The following is a 16,024-nucleotide window of genomic DNA, read 5'->3' on the forward strand; positions in this document are numbered from 1 at the left end:
TTTTTAAATTCTGATTATTAGATAGGTTAATTGATATTCGTTTGAGTAATTTATTTTATAAAATTTGATGCATATCTACGTTTTAATTAATGAAATTGTAAGTGTGGGTTTGATTTAACTCTGACGAATCAGTGGGCAGAGTTTGGCATTTTTTTTTACACCTTGCATTGTTTATTATTCTGTGCGTCTTTTAATACACTTTGATTTGATATTTCAGCGCATTTTTATTGGTTTATTTTAGATTAATTCGGCAACTTCAGGCTATGCATATTATTTATTAATTATGTGCTATTATTTATTATAGCTGATGATTGCGCAGTAAGCCACATTTGTCCGGAATATTTTTAAACAGACATTCAGTGTTTATAAAAATTGTTATAACGAAGTAAATGTAGTTTAAAAGATAAGAATTTGACCAATTATACTCTGTGCAATATAAACATTATCACATTAATTTAAAATTTGTATTTTTTTACAAATTTATTTCACAACTAAGTTAATACATTTTTAATCGACATGTCTGCGATCCCGCGTCATTTTGAGACCGGCTTCTGAGCCGTAGGTTTTCAGGTTCGAGACCAGATTCCACCAAAGAACCGTCGTGTAAGGGGGTCTGTTGCACGTTAAATCCCTCTGGTGTGGTGTGGAGAGGGGGGTGCCAGCTCAGGTGCCGTCCTCGTCATCTGACCGAGGTTCAAAATTACGAGGTACGTCCCAAAATAACCTTAGTGTTGCTTTAAAACGGTACTTTAGCATAACTAAACTAACCCGCGTCATTTTGCGGCCTAAGAGCTGCCGCGAATTTTTATCTAGGCAGACGCCTAGGACTGATGTGCTGAGAGAAGGCCGCGATCAGATTGGTTTCAAAACTTAATAAATAAATGTTTGTAAAAAATGCAAATTCTATGAATGATAAAATATTAGGGAAATATTAGCACTTTATTAAGTGCTAGTCTCTTCTGCTGACTTGTTGGTTCTGCGAGATTATTGGTTATATTAAATCTTTTAAATATAACTTTATATTCATGATTCCGTCCAAATTGTCCGGCATTAAAGCTGAAGTGTTTTAATTTTGTTACTTAAGTTCTGTTCATTATGCACATGAATCTTTCTAAAAGATATCAGTGCTATAAAGGCCGTTTCATTTCTCAGTTTAGTAGTATAGTAACTTCACTTTCTTATTTGTCATGTAAATTGCACAGATATTAAAAGGAATCTTTCTTTAACTTTTAACAATGGAAGGAAATTACGCGGTAAAATATTTGATGAAACAAGGAAAACGGTTTGAATTGTTAGGGTAGAATGGAATCTGTTGTTGGAAATTAAGCAAAAGAAGAAAAAATGCCAAAATTCAGCAAAATTTTTCACGATTATTAAAAAAGATTTTTTTTTTATTTTTTTTTAATTTTCAAACGGTACAAAATAGATTTTTGTGCTGTAACATTTTCGGAAGTTATCACGGAAAAATGCCAAAATTCAGCTTAATTTTTAGTTAATTCGAATATATATATCCATAGGTGTACATTTTCACCCTCCAAGGTATATATGTACCAAATTGGGTAGCTGTGAGTCAAGCGATCTGATCTGTTGAACTCCAATACACATACCCACATTTATCGATATTATTTGTAGAGATAATTAGTTTGGATCGTAAAAAGACCGCGGTGGCCTGGTGGTAAGGTCTCGGCTTGTGAGCCGTAGGGTTTCAGGTTCGAGACCCGATTCCACCAAAGAACCGTCGTGTAAGGGGGTCTGTGGCACGTTAAATCCGTCATGCCAAACGTCCTCCCGCTGGTGTGGTGTGGTGTGGAGAGGGGGGTGCCAGCTGAGGTGTCGTCCTCGTCATCTGACCGCGGTTCAAAATGACGAGGTCCGTCCCAAAATAACTCTAGTGTTGCTTTACATCTGGACGTTAATATAACTAAACTAAACTAGTTTGGATCTTATATGCCTCATTTAATTACTAGAATATTAATAAAAATGAGCTTCTATTACAATAAAATTATGTAGAAACTTGGATACCGGACAGTCTGAATGATAACAGATAAATAAAAACGAAAATAGATCGATGTATTGAACAAGGTTCTTATAATGTGTCCTGCCTAGAGGTGCAAAATACCTAAATACGCCACCGACTAGAAATCTGCCTATTATAGTCGGATATTTGTCTCTGGAAAAAACATTAAAAAAAATAAAAGAAAGGGAACCGTTATTTTAAAGCAATCCGGATTGAAGTCCAGAAAAATCTAGGTAGTCATCGAGTTGTTTTCTTTTCCTCGACGATCTTGTATTCGTCAGAATACCACCCAGAATCATCTCGTCGATTGGCAAAACCATCTTTATTTTTTTTTATTTTTTTCCTCGCCCAATCCCGAAGACAAATTATAGAATGTAAGAAAACATTGCCTGGTTGTTTACGACCCCTTCGGAAACATGTGTCTGTGGAAGCGGTTATTCTGGTTGTTCTGCACCCCGGTTCAAGGCTTTTCTTGCGTTTCATTCCGTAAACAATCTTGACAAGTATTGTAGCGGATGATAATATTTCTGGCTGGCTGGCTTCATCTATTTCTCAAAAATCCCGTGTCTGTTCCTGGATGTGTAATTAAGAATTGCAGAAAGCATTGCTAAACTGCTTTGCTTGAAACGAGTGCTTCTTGACGACGTACAAGTAGAAATAGTTCATTTTTGGAGGTGTTGAAAATGGTGCGTTTCGAAGGTGTGATGAACTGCGAAATAAAATTCAGCATATGTCTTGATTTTAAAACTGGCTGGGAAGTCAGAATGTTTCCATTATATCAGTCTCATCAAACACTTTTAATATATCATTTATTAAATAAAAATCGTTAAATTGAAAAACGGGCACGAGGGACGGAGTAGGGGGGGGGCTGCGAATAATGTAACCGCACGATACCTCATTTCACTGATTGAATTTCCAAATGGAAAATGCTTCCATGTTTTTGTTTCATATTCTTTTTTTTTCTTTTTAAATCCGAATACGCATAAGTTTGAATGTTATCACATGATCTGAAATACATTTCAATACCAACAATCGAAGGCAAGTTTGGGTGCTTTAAGTCTCGCTATACTTGTAAATACTAGCCATGATCTAGTCTTAATCAAAAGTTCCATTGTTTATGTTATGAGAAGATTCGAAATTTTTTTATGAATAAAAGAGCCACTTTTAAAGAATTGAAATCAATCTTCTGAAGATTTAAATGCTACTTTTCAGAATTTAATGAAGTCAAAATTTGTTGTCAAGTTTTGTCTTCCAAAATTATAAAAAAAAAAAAAAAAAATTACTATATTTATTTAAAACTAATTTACTTTAATTGCATCTAAGTTTTATTTCAGCTCAGAAATTTTATATTCGCCATAACAGCTTTACAACAGGATAATATTTCTCAAATTTGAATATATATATATATGTATGATTCCCCTCTTTTAATCACGTTATAGAACAAATTAAAATTAAAATTTGGTTCACTGTTTCCTTTTCGCAGTTTTCCTTCCATTTAAAGTGTAGATCCTCTTCGAATTTGGTACCAAATCCATAAAGGGGTTGACCGTATATCGATCTATATTTTCTTAAGCATAGAAACGCGAATTGCACAAAAACGCAATGACTTAAATGTATAAAAATTAGTATGTGATTTTGTGTCTACAGTTATGGTGTATAAAATTTCGATTTTAATCGATCAGAAAAAATAGTCTCTCTTTCTTTCAAAATATCTTATTGATATTAATGTTGAATTTTTTTCCTTCTTGTTTGCTGCTTTGTATTCTCTATTCTATATTGGGAACTTTTTGTTATTTCTCTTCATAAAAACATACAGTCCTTCGTTTATTTTGACAACTTATATTTTATAGCTAAACTTCCGCACCGGCGCCATGCTGAGTTTTGATAGACGTCTTTGAGCATGGCCGGGATTTTACAACCTTTTCTCGAACTCTCTTGTATATTTTCTTATCCAGCGCTGAAATTCATCCATGTTTCTGTGTTTTTACTAAAAAGCAAAAGTTATGACTGCCTGCGATTTTTCGTGCAGTGTCGGTTCTCTTTGGATCATAAAGAGGAAGTCTCGGGACTTGTTTTTTAATAACTACGCTTTGTGCATCGAATGAAGTATTTTTAGCTCTTTTTAAGTGTCTTTCTTGTGATTACTGACATTTATTGTCTCCTGGAAGATTTCGGATCTGTCAGTTTAGCAACTCACGGAAGTGTACGGCTAATAGAAATGTATGTCTGTTTTTTGCAAAAGATCCGATTGAGATTTTATTTTACTTTCTCGTATGCGAAATATGCAAAGCGAAAGTATAGTAACTATAAAAAAAATCCAAACTCGAGATTTTGATGATTCTCCACCTTTTATACCTCCTAAATTTAGGAAAATATATTTTTGGTATTATTTATCCCATTAGTCTGCTATCTGTCTGTGAACACGATAAGTTAAAAACGCTTTGAGATCAACAGATAAAATTGGTATATGGACTTTAGACCCAATTTGTTGGTATCTATCAAAATTTGAACTATATCTATTCAGAAGAATATCTGTTGGAATATAAATAAACTCGATAATTATAAAACGCAAATAGCTGATTAAATAAAATTTGGTACATAAGACCAAATTTGTTAGACCTTTAGACCCAATTTGTTGGTATCTATCAAAATTTGAACTATATCTATTCAGAAGAATATCTGTTTGAATATAAATAAACTCGATAATTCTAAAACGCAAACAGCTGATTAAATAAAATTTGGTACATAAGACCAAATTTGGTAGACCTTTAGACCAAATTTGTTGGTATCTATCAAATTTTGAACTATATCTATTCATAAGAATGTCTGTTTGAATATAAATAAACTCGATAATTATAAAACGCAAACAGCTTATTAAATAAAATTTGGTACATAAGACCAAATTTGTTAGACCTTTAGACCAAATTTGTTGGTATCTATCAAATTTTGAACGAAATCCATTTGAAGTCAGTCTGAGTACAAATCAACTCGATAACTACAAAGCGCAATGAGTTATGTAAATAAAATTTGGTATGTAAGCTTAGCATCTAAATTATAAAATCGTATCAAATTTTGAACCAAATCTGTGGAGTGGTTAACTGTCTGTCGGTCCGTACTTTCGCATGCATGTAAACGCAAAAACGTAATTCAGAAAAGCAATAGCTTAAATCAGTGAAATTTGGTATGTTGTCTTGTGACTACATACCGAAATACTACATGTTACATATCTGTCTCTCAATGAACAAAATAACACAATTTGATACATGGTCTTTACGTGACATTTGTAGAATTCTATTAAATTTTGAACGAAATCCAATCAGAGGAAGTCTGTCAATCCGGCTGTTCGAATGCAGGTGAATACGATAACTACTAAACGAAGAAAAATCGATGGATAAAATTTGGTACATGGATTTATCATCTAAAGTTTACATCCATATCAAACGTGTAACCAAATCCATCAAGGAGTTAACCATCTGTCGGTCTGTACTTTCTCACATATGTAAATGCTATAGCTCGAAAACGCTATGACTTAAATGAATGTAATTTGGTATGTGAGCCTGCTACTATAATTGTGGCGTTAGCTTCATAAACCAGTTAACAGCCTCTGGACAGGGGTGATCACTTTTGCCTAGTGGTTCTGTTACGCGGCTACGGAGCCTAGGTTAGATCCTCGCTCAGGCAATTGTCACATTGGTGACCCGGACGTGATATGAACATGCAACCTTCGTACAGTTGTCGTGGCACCATCTATCCTCAGCAACCAAAAGTCATCAGACACACTTGACGCAGCAACCAAAGTCGTCAGACTCACTTGACGCAACAGCAACAACTCGCTGTCACTCACCATAACGCTTGGCGCTATAAAATCGTTCGTGTCCACCGACTCACTGATGGGGGAGTATTGTGGCGCTAACTTCATTAGCCAGTTAACAGTTTCTGGACAGGGGTGATCACTTTTGCTAGTGGTTATGTTACGCGGCTATGGAGCCTAGCGTCACAGGTTCGCCACATAATTATGTGTCAAATTTTGGTTTCAATCGGTCGGGGAAAGAAGTGTCGAAAATATATATTTTATTTTTTGATGCTTGTAATTACCTCAAAAAAAATAGAAAAAAATAACAGTATTACATTGTAGGATCGTAAAAATTTTGGTTCCATTTCTTGCACTTTTAAAAATTTCTCAAAATTCGATAAATTACATCAAAGGTGTTATTATTATTATTATTTTAGAATGACAATGTTTTACTCTTTTTGAAGTCTCCCTCCCCCTCCCGCTCTTCCTTTACTCCTACGAGAGTCACTTATTATGCTATGGACAAATAAATGTGGCAACTGACTCAAAAAATTAAATAAATTGTATAAATTAATGTTTTTTAAATTCGGGTTTCGAAATGCGTAAAGTCACAATTATGCCTATCTATGTGCCAAAAGTCATGACTGAGTTCGATAGATTTGTCAGACACATACACATATACAAGCATTTTCTTTTATATGTGTGGATAGTTGGTAAGCAACGTATAATCTAGAAGATAATATAAAGCAACGGTTTTCTAAATGGTTATAAAGAAAAATGAATGCAATGTACTTAAAATCTGATGCTGACGAAGTTGGATACAAAGATAACTTATCTCTGAATTTTCAGATTACTCTGAAAGGCAATTATCTCTTGTTGAAATATTCAGCACTTTATTTGTTTATGTGATAAGTGCGTTTACAAGATAAGTGCTTCGGGTCTTCGAGCTCATTTTATATCTGATAACAAATAAGCAGTTGAGGGGGGGGGGGAATCTGTTTTTTTTAAAAGTATTACTATTGTAAAACTTTTTAATTTGCAAAATATTAACTGAAAAATCTATTGAATATTTATTACTTTCTCGTACACGAAATATACAAAGAGAAAATACTGTAATCGTTAAAAGAAATTCGAATTTAAGATGTTGTGAATCTCCAAGTTTCAGTCCCCCCCCCCCCCGAATCTGAAAAATGCATTTTATCATCTGAGAACATGATATTGCTTTGGTTTGAGGTTTTTGAAGCCTCAAAAAGGAATGGGCAGAAAATTGGCGATTTATCGCTTTTGAGGCATCAATTTATCGCTTTTAGGGTTATTAGAAAATTATCAAGATGGTTGTCGCATTTGACGAGTTATCGCCAACAGAAAGTTGCAACTTGGCGCGAATGTTGGTCATGTACCCGATTTTCCTGTTTGGCCAATAAAGGGCAGGGTCATAAGATATTATCGCCCGAAGAAGCACAGAAAAGAAAATGAGAATGAACGCGAAACAGCGAGGCGAGGTACCGAAAATTATATATAATATTTTTTTTTTTTTTAATTTTCAATTTTTCTAGCTGGTAAAAAAAGTTTGGGAGCTCGAACGACAAACTTTAAGATGGAGGGGGAAAAACAAAACATTGCTTATTAAACATCGACGCATGCATAATCTGATGGTCACGTGATTGTTTAAAACCGGTATAAACTGGTTTTTTCCGGGAAAAAAATTCTGGCCTCGAGAAAAAATGTTTAGAACTCGATTGATTTTGAGATGAACAAAAACAATCGCTTTTCTAAATGTTGGCGATTGTGAAATCTGAGCCATGTGAGAACATATTTTTCTGTCGGATTGATGCAATGTTACTTTAACAAAATTTTTCTCGCATTATAACTTAAAATTTGCGATAGCCAATTTAATTTCTTTTATTTTACATTATTTTTTTGTAATGATATAAGGATTTTAAAAATTATTATATCACTTTCGTTTTTTTTCAACATGACTTTTTCAATTCAATCGCATGTTTCCTTTTTACTTTCTCGTGTACAAATTATGGAGAAAATATTGTAATAATCAAAAATTCGTTGTCGAGATTTTAACGAATCGCCGTTTTTCAAACATCCTAGCATTCGAAAAACGCATTTTTAGCATTATATCTGTCTGTCTGTCCTTTCCTTTGTATGTCAAAGTTAACTTAAAAGCACTTTGAGCTAGACGGATGAAATTTGGTATGTGGTTAAAACAGTTTATGGATTTTCTTCAAATTTTGAAAGAAATCAATTCACAGAAAATCTGTTATTTCAATTACCGGTGAGTACGCTAATTACTAATTTAGGATAAAAGATCTATCGCTAATTACTAGATGGATAAAATTTGGTATACAATTTCAGCATTTAAAATGAAGATCCTTATTAAATTCTGAACCAAATTTCCTGTGTTTTGATAAGTATGTGCAGTTGAAGTTGACTACATCGTCTTGCTTTTACAATATTTTTATTTATAAATTCAGATTTACTTAAGCGTATCTAACAAAGTTCTTATAAACCATAGCTTCACACATTTGTAGAGTTACTGTCGTGCTGTGTCTGCAGACGACAGCTGATTGAATTTTTTTTTCAACTAATCGCTTATATATTGCATACGTTTTATTTTTAAACAAATTTATTGATATTTTTGTGCAGGTGAAAATAAAATCGTTTGCGCGAAAAAAATAAAATAAAGAAACTCAAATCACAAAATTTAAGACTTTTCAAAAGGCAGCATAGTTAAAATTAGATATAAATTAATTGGTAATGTATAAATGGATATAAATAACATGTTTGTTATAATGGATTATTATACTATTATTCTATGATAAGTAATATATGACTCGAAATTTAAACCGCAATTTACACTGTTAGTTAAAAAAAAAAAACAAAAAAAAAAACACTTTCATTTGGTGCATATTAAAGGTTTTTCCTCTGAATATAAATAATTTTTGTATTACTTTTCTATATTTTCTGTCGGAAAAATTATTTGAAACCCAATTCGAATTCACTAACAATCATTCCCAATTGTTATTAGAAACAACAATACAGTGAATTTTCATTTCGTGATTCAATTTTTAGAGGTTAAATCTCATGAGGCGGGAAAAAAATAACAGCCTATCCGTTTCTGAATCAAATGACTGAAGCTGCCAACAAAAAGTATTTCAGAGTTAGCATTATAATTCAATCTATCACATCAGAGTGCACAATCCTCTGCTTCAAGAATTGAAAATGCCTGGTCAGCTTAACCGGTTAATCCGTGTATTTTGTTTCTAAAATCGTATTTCATTCCTAATATATATTACCATTTATAGTAAGAATCTACTCTATTGATGAATCCAAAGAAAGCCTACTCTCTAATAATTAACGAAGTTAAATGTTTGTGTTGACGCTGTACACAAAATAGATTATTAAGCCCAGAATTACTAAATTTAGCATCAGCGTACTTTGAAGGGTGAGAATGTGCACTTTGGAGCTATTGTTTTCCACCAATTAAAAATTAAGTGAAACTTAGACTTCATTTCCTCGATAACTCCCGAAAATATTATTGTACAAAACTGATTTTGTCACTGTTAGATCAGCAGACGTAGTTTCCTCAAAATTTAATCGCATACTTTCTAATAAATGTTTTTTCCTTTTTCCCGCACAAAATTGTGGATTTGGGTAAGGCCGTGAATCCCTTGCTAGGCATTAGCGAATGATATTTACAAGATATAAATCTTCGGCGTGAATTTAGCATTTTTTTCTGAATCTGTCGTGTGATACTTGGATTTTTTTTTTCGGCAATTAATACCTGGTATGCTGTTATTAATAGCCGAAAATTGAATTCATGTTTTAGGTGCATTTTTTTTCCTAACAGAACTTAAAAAAGAAAGGGGAAAAAAACGCAAAATCTTGTACCAAATTTTTTAGATTTAAGCCATAAGCGTGTTTTAGGTATCACCTTAATGTGCTTGTGAAATTACAGACTCCTAGACAGATTAGGTTCCAAATTAGGTAGGTATATGCACTTTAGATGTTAAATTTGTGTGCCAAATTTTATCCATCTAGCTCTCTTAGTCTTATTGTTATCCTGTTACATATATTTAAGCAGCCTCTGAATGGCTTCTTACAAAATTTGATAGAAATCTACAAATTTGATATAAAGACCATATACCAAACTTCATCCATATAGCTCCAAGTATTTTTGAGCTATCGTATTTATGGACAGATAGACAAATGTTGAAAATGTGTATTTTGAATTAAGGAAGGTCTAAATATTGAAAATTAATCAAAATCTCAAATCAGAATTTTTGGTCATCAATACTTTTCATACAAAAATGTAAAAACTGACCTTTTAATGATCGCAATTTCATTGTTGTGCAAGTTTTAATAGAATTTTAACAATTTTTAAAAATATTCTTTATGCCTAGTTTTCAACATTAGATTTTATTTCTAAACTAAAGTTTAAACCGTTCCCATTTTCCATTAAATATTTAATTCCATGATTCTCTTAAATTGTTGAAAGCTAAGGAAGAAAGATTTTGTTTAACATGTATATAGTTTTCTGGAAAAATAATAACTTGGAATTACAAAAGTGCGAAAGTTAGAAAATAAATTATTCGGTTGCTTTTTTTAATAGCAGTGGGATTTCAAGAGAATTGATTTAAGAGTCCTTAACGCGGCTGGTTGGAAATATGTTTTTAAAAATAAGTATTCATATACTGTGAGAGAACCTGAAATTTCAGAAAACGAATTTGTGTTTATGCACTAAAATATTTCTCCCGCCTATTCAAAGTAAAAAAAAAAAAAAAAAAATTCAACATGAGTTACTAATTTTGGAAATTTTTGTCTCGCAGAATAGTTTTTCTGTCAATTTACTTCTTATTTGCAGTTTAGTATTTTTGTGATAAAATAATTTTTCGCGCAACTTTTCGTTCACCTTGTATTTAGAGGTATGTAAAAATATGCATATTTATACAAAAGATAATCTTTTTTTTCGGATCGAATTAAAAATTTTATTTAAATGTTAACTTTTTACATGTATGTTCCGCAGTTTAATATTTTCCCACTTAATATGACTTTAATTCTCTTTATATTTTGAGTTTCAATTATCTATTTCGTCGTTTTTTCATGTCTATATATGTTTTATTACTTGTTTTACTAACTTCATATAAACTTTTTTTTCTAGTGGCCATACCTCCACCTTTAGAAACATCTTTAAAGAAATCCGAGAGCGAAACTCACAGAAGCCCATTACCTTGGTAAGTAAGATATTGAATAATTCATTTACTTTTGCTAGAAGAAGCAGAGTGTCCTTACATTATGAAAGTTTTAACTTAGACATCATCACTAATATTCTACAAAAGCGGTAAATAGATTTTTGGCTGAGCAAAAGAATAATTTAAAAAATAAATTCTCGCATCCGGTTTAAATTGATGGAATAATCCATATTTTAAATCAAATTTCTGGAAAAAATTGGTATTTGTGCTTGATTTCGGAACTGGAATTCATAATTAAGTGGTGTTGACCTATATTTGAACCAATTCGATTAAAGAAACGACTTGTGGAGCGATAGTGGATTTTTTTTTTTTAAACATTCTTTAAAAAGTTATTTCAACTAAAAGCGAACCAGACATGCAATCTTAATTTTTAATCTTAAAATATTTTTTGCTTATTCTTATCATTCTGTTCTTTCATCTTTGTGCTGTATTTATAGCTTAAATTAGAAAACTACAATATCATATTTTACTACTCAACTTCATTCCTTTATTTCACTGTTTATAAAAAGAATGCTATGAAAATATAATGCATTTAATATTATTATGTAAAAACTAAGAAGTAATTACCTTAAGTTCGTAAGTCCTATCAACTTAGTCTCTTATCTTGTTTTATTAGAAAAGTGTTTTTATTTTTTTTGCTAAAAATTATATAAGTTATTTTGAAATCTTGAAAGAAAGAAATATTTGAAATGTGAGGTAACGGATTTTTGGATTTGAATCAGGGCCAGATTAAATTCTCTAGAAGCCTTTACCATTTTCTTCTCTTTTCACATTCACTTTTGAAATCGAATATTTGTTTTATTTGATGCTAATTTTTAAATAAACAGTTTTAAGTAGCAAACCTTGTTCAACTTGAAATAACAAAATATTTCATTTCGGATTGTTTTCAAGAGATCTGGTTTTAGTATCTCGCCTATAAAAAAATTCAAAATCTAGATTTAAATATAATTTAAAGTAAAATAGAAAAAAAAAAGGCAAAACTTTTATAATTTTTGTCTCTGATTACTTTTTAATTATAAGATCAAACAATTTTTTATATCATAAAACTACATTTCTTATTAAAATTATAAAACAACATTAAACAAACGTATAAAAGGTAATAAAGAGAAAATTTATTAATGTTACAAAATCTAAACGATATTTGATTTTATTTAAACTAGTTTGAGTACACGGCCATTGTAAAGTTGGACAAAATTAAATTACTTTGAAATACTTAAAATGAAATCCCTAGTTGTTGAAACCCCAGAGTTTAGGGTTCCATTAAGTATTTGCCAGCTTTGTCTATTTATTAATGCAGCCCTCCAGTAAAAAAGACAGCCACTGAATTGTTCTGAATATTTTTTGTTGCTGCTTTTTTAAGCATTTTAAGCATGATGGTTTGTGAAAAACTGCAATATTTTCAAATTCACCTGATACAGCTTTCAAGTTTTAAATTAGTTAAATTAGCTTTCAATTTAAATTTTACTATCTCAAAAGTGAGAATGGTTTTCTATTTGAACTGGTTTGTGGATGTGCACTGATATACATTTTAATGGAAGCATTACTTGAAATCCATTTTTATTTTTCAGCATACCACATTTGACTGAAAAAGAAGCCAGAGAAGCTCTTTTGAAGGAGGTTTCAACTCACTTCTGTTATGGCAAAGGTGCAGCGCGGGATATGGCTATCACTGAAATTAAGCATTCCATGGCATTTCATGTAAGCATGCATCTCTCGTCATGTAAGAAGCATTATACACGATGGAACAATTAATACGTTTTTTTTTTCTTTTTAATTTCAAAATAAATCTGTCGAATCGAATACAGGGGCTGATATTATATATGGAGCATGGCAAAGTCGTATTCCGCAAAGTTAACTTCCTATGTGAAAAAAATAATGTAGTAAATATATTTAAGTAGCTAATATATCCAACGTTGATCGTAATGAAATTTTCATGTTTTTATTAATAAAAAATTAACTATTTAACTATCACAAAACCGTTATTAAAGTCTTGCCTATATTCAATATTTGTGAGCGAATTTCTGAACATGCATCGTATACGAGAAATAAAAAATGCATTTGAATTCCTCATCTGTAAAAAAAATGCTTCTGAAAAACTTATTTTAATGCAAAAGATTATTTTATACAAAGTTTGAAAATATAAATCTTTTATTATCGTCTGCGTTTCATTTTTTAAATTAAAATGAGAAAGATTATTTTATACCAAGTTTGAAAATATATCAAATCTTTTTATCGTCTGCGCCTTTTTTTTTTGATTAAAATGAAAAATTTTGCATCAGAAAGTTTAAATATCATGATTAACGATTTTTTAAAACGATTTTTAAAAGCCTCATAAAGCTTATTCTTCTAATATTATTAATAAATTTTAAAGAGTATTGAAAACTTTAATTAAACATTGTGAGGTGCAACTTAAATATGTGTTTACAACTTGGAATAATATTAAGATGGCCATTTTCAACTGTGAGTTCCAATATTGATCGACTTTTAAAAGCAAGTAGTGAAATTTTGGATCAGTTTTTCAGGAGGAAACTCAAAATAATTTCATGCTCAATGATATATTTTATAAGTCAATAAGGTGAATTAAATCTTGTTTAAATTGTTTTCCATTGTTTTAGTTATTTTATAGGCAGCGAACTGAATTTTGAGTAAGCCATATTGTTTATTTGAACATTATTGCGAATGTGCACTGGAAACATTGCTTTTAATTGACAAAAAAATTAACTAGTCAATTGATTAAAACAAACATTCTCTAAAACCTTAATTGCATTTCATTGCTTTATTTAAATAGATTTAAATATTGTTGCCGTTAAAAGAGTAAAAAAAAAATCAATTGAAAGTTATAAGTAATATAGATGCAATTATTTTTTTAAAGAAAATGCCAGCAATTTTTTCTTGGGTTAATGTTTAACGCAACATTTAAAAAGTTTTCGCACTGGAAAGTACAATATTTTTAAAGTCTATTGTAAAGTGACAATCTTTGTTTTCTTTTTAATTTTCTTTTGGCTCATCAGAGAATCTCTCTTCTGCCCAAAAGTTTCCATTTTAAAAACAGACTTTTTTTTGTCTCTTATTAAAAGTAATTTTTTAGACATCTTATTATTTAAAGGCGCTTTATCTTCACTATTGTTGTTATTACAATTCTTCATACGTCTTTCAAGATAATAAGAACTGTCATTTTCTTTCATATCTTCATTTTAAGATGTTCGCTTACATCTTTATATCAAGAAAATATTTGTTCACATTTTTCTTTTAACATGTTTGCTCGTATCTTTATTTCAGGATGATAGTCTTTCATACTTTCTTTAAAAAAAAAAAATATCTTTGCTGCAAGAAGATCATTAATTTCTACATTTGCCATTTCTCGATTCTTCGAGGCTTTTTTTGAAGATGGTGCTTTCTTCAATGTTTAAAAATCTATTGCTACTATTGGATTTGAAGCTGTGCGATTGTTTTAACTTCATATTTCGCACGTCTAAACAATCAGCGCTCTGCAACGTACCGCATTGCAAGAAAATTCGATTCTAATTTTGGGCAATTAATCGGATTCTGGTTAGAACCCTGTCTTGATTACGAACTTGGCAAGCATTTAGGCGCCGTTAGGCAAGATTTGGCGTCGATTTTCTAGATAAAGATGAATATCATTGAAAATTCAAGAATTTTGGCGATATTTTTAATACGATCCTAAATTCTTGTAAAAAAAAATTATATGCCTTTTCTGAAAATCTATGAAAAAGCGTAAGAGCTATAAGGAATCAGTGAAGGAAATTCATTGTTTGGAGAGTTGATAGCAGACCGAGCTCTCTATCTGCATTCTGCACGCTGTTGTGCTATTATGGTTGTTTCTTAAAAATTTGCTGTCTGCCTGCTGTTTCTACAAGTGTTGCCTTTGTATATGCTTCGGTTGTTTTTCGGGTTTTCTTATGGAATAAAGTATTGTCCTTCATTTTCCATGTGTTGGACTTTATCACTAGACGCCCATCGAACGGATTTCCGATCAGTTATCAATTAATTTGAATCCTGAAATTTTATGTAATTTATAAATTGCTTATGTAATGGCTATTAAAATATATATGCATTCTCTGTTATTTATTCCATATTATGAGAAATTCTTTTTATAGAGCTGATATGTTGCGTCCTTGATTTTTCTAATATACATTTAATGAAATAATTAAGTAATAAAATACAAGTTTACATTACAAAAGAAATTTATTGTAGAATTTTAAATTATTAATAAACTTTTACTGCCTTTGCAAATGTTTTTGTCATGTATACTTTTTTTTATTTGTGTGTGTTTCTTATTTATTTATGTAGATAATTCTACGTGAATTTCCATAGAATAATTCCGAAAGTAGGAAAATTCATTTTTGAAGATAAATATAAATTTTGATGTAATATCGACGAATAAGATGTGATAATTAAATTGTTTTAAATATTTCCTTTTTAGTACACTTTGGAAACATTTACAGAAAAGAGAACGACTTGCTGGGCTTTCGAGCCTTATAATGGTGAGCAAATAAAACTTTGTTTTTGTTGATAGTTATATTATCTAAGAAATATCTTTATTATTCACACTTTTATAATTGTTTTGTGATATATTTTATATAGCATGGTTTAGCCTTATGTTTTTTATTCTATTGCTTTTTCTAAAAAAATTGGAGAGAAATATGTTTTTTTTTTTAAATATTTCCAAAACTTATTTTTATTCCTCCATAACTTTATTATAGTCAAACTAATAAATGTGATAAAATTTAATTTCGGTATTTTAAATAATCCTGACTCCAATATCTTGTTAAAATATGAGTTTTCATTAAATTTGCTGCAAGTATTTGTAATAATAACGGTTATAATGGATATCAGTTAATTTCTTCAGTTGCTCTTACATGTGTAGTATACTTCATGATATAAATTAAAATATAATAAGTAAAACAGCATGTTTCATATCAAAAAAGA

At 30.7% G+C, this 16,024-nt stretch overlaps 1 protein-coding gene across 2 annotated transcripts in view; it reads left to right on the forward strand.

Annotated features, from left to right (window-relative positions):
* LOC129974925 (protein SSUH2 homolog) overlaps nucleotides 1–16,024 on the forward strand; it is a 96,090-nt gene that overhangs the window by 63,764 nt on the left and 16,302 nt on the right. For both annotated transcript variants that reach the window (XM_056087723.1, XM_056087724.1), the window contains 3 exons: nucleotides 10,984–11,056; nucleotides 12,643–12,772; nucleotides 15,519–15,579. In XM_056087723.1, coding sequence (XP_055943698.1) covers nucleotides 10,984–11,056; nucleotides 12,643–12,772; nucleotides 15,519–15,579 — 264 coding nt within the window. The remainder of the gene's footprint in view (nucleotides 1–10,983; nucleotides 11,057–12,642; nucleotides 12,773–15,518; nucleotides 15,580–16,024) is intronic.

This window comes from Argiope bruennichi, chromosome 7 (genome assembly GCF_947563725.1).
Source record: "Argiope bruennichi chromosome 7, qqArgBrue1.1, whole genome shotgun sequence".
In the NCBI taxonomy this organism is placed as follows: domain Eukaryota; kingdom Metazoa; phylum Arthropoda; class Arachnida; order Araneae; family Araneidae; genus Argiope; species Argiope bruennichi.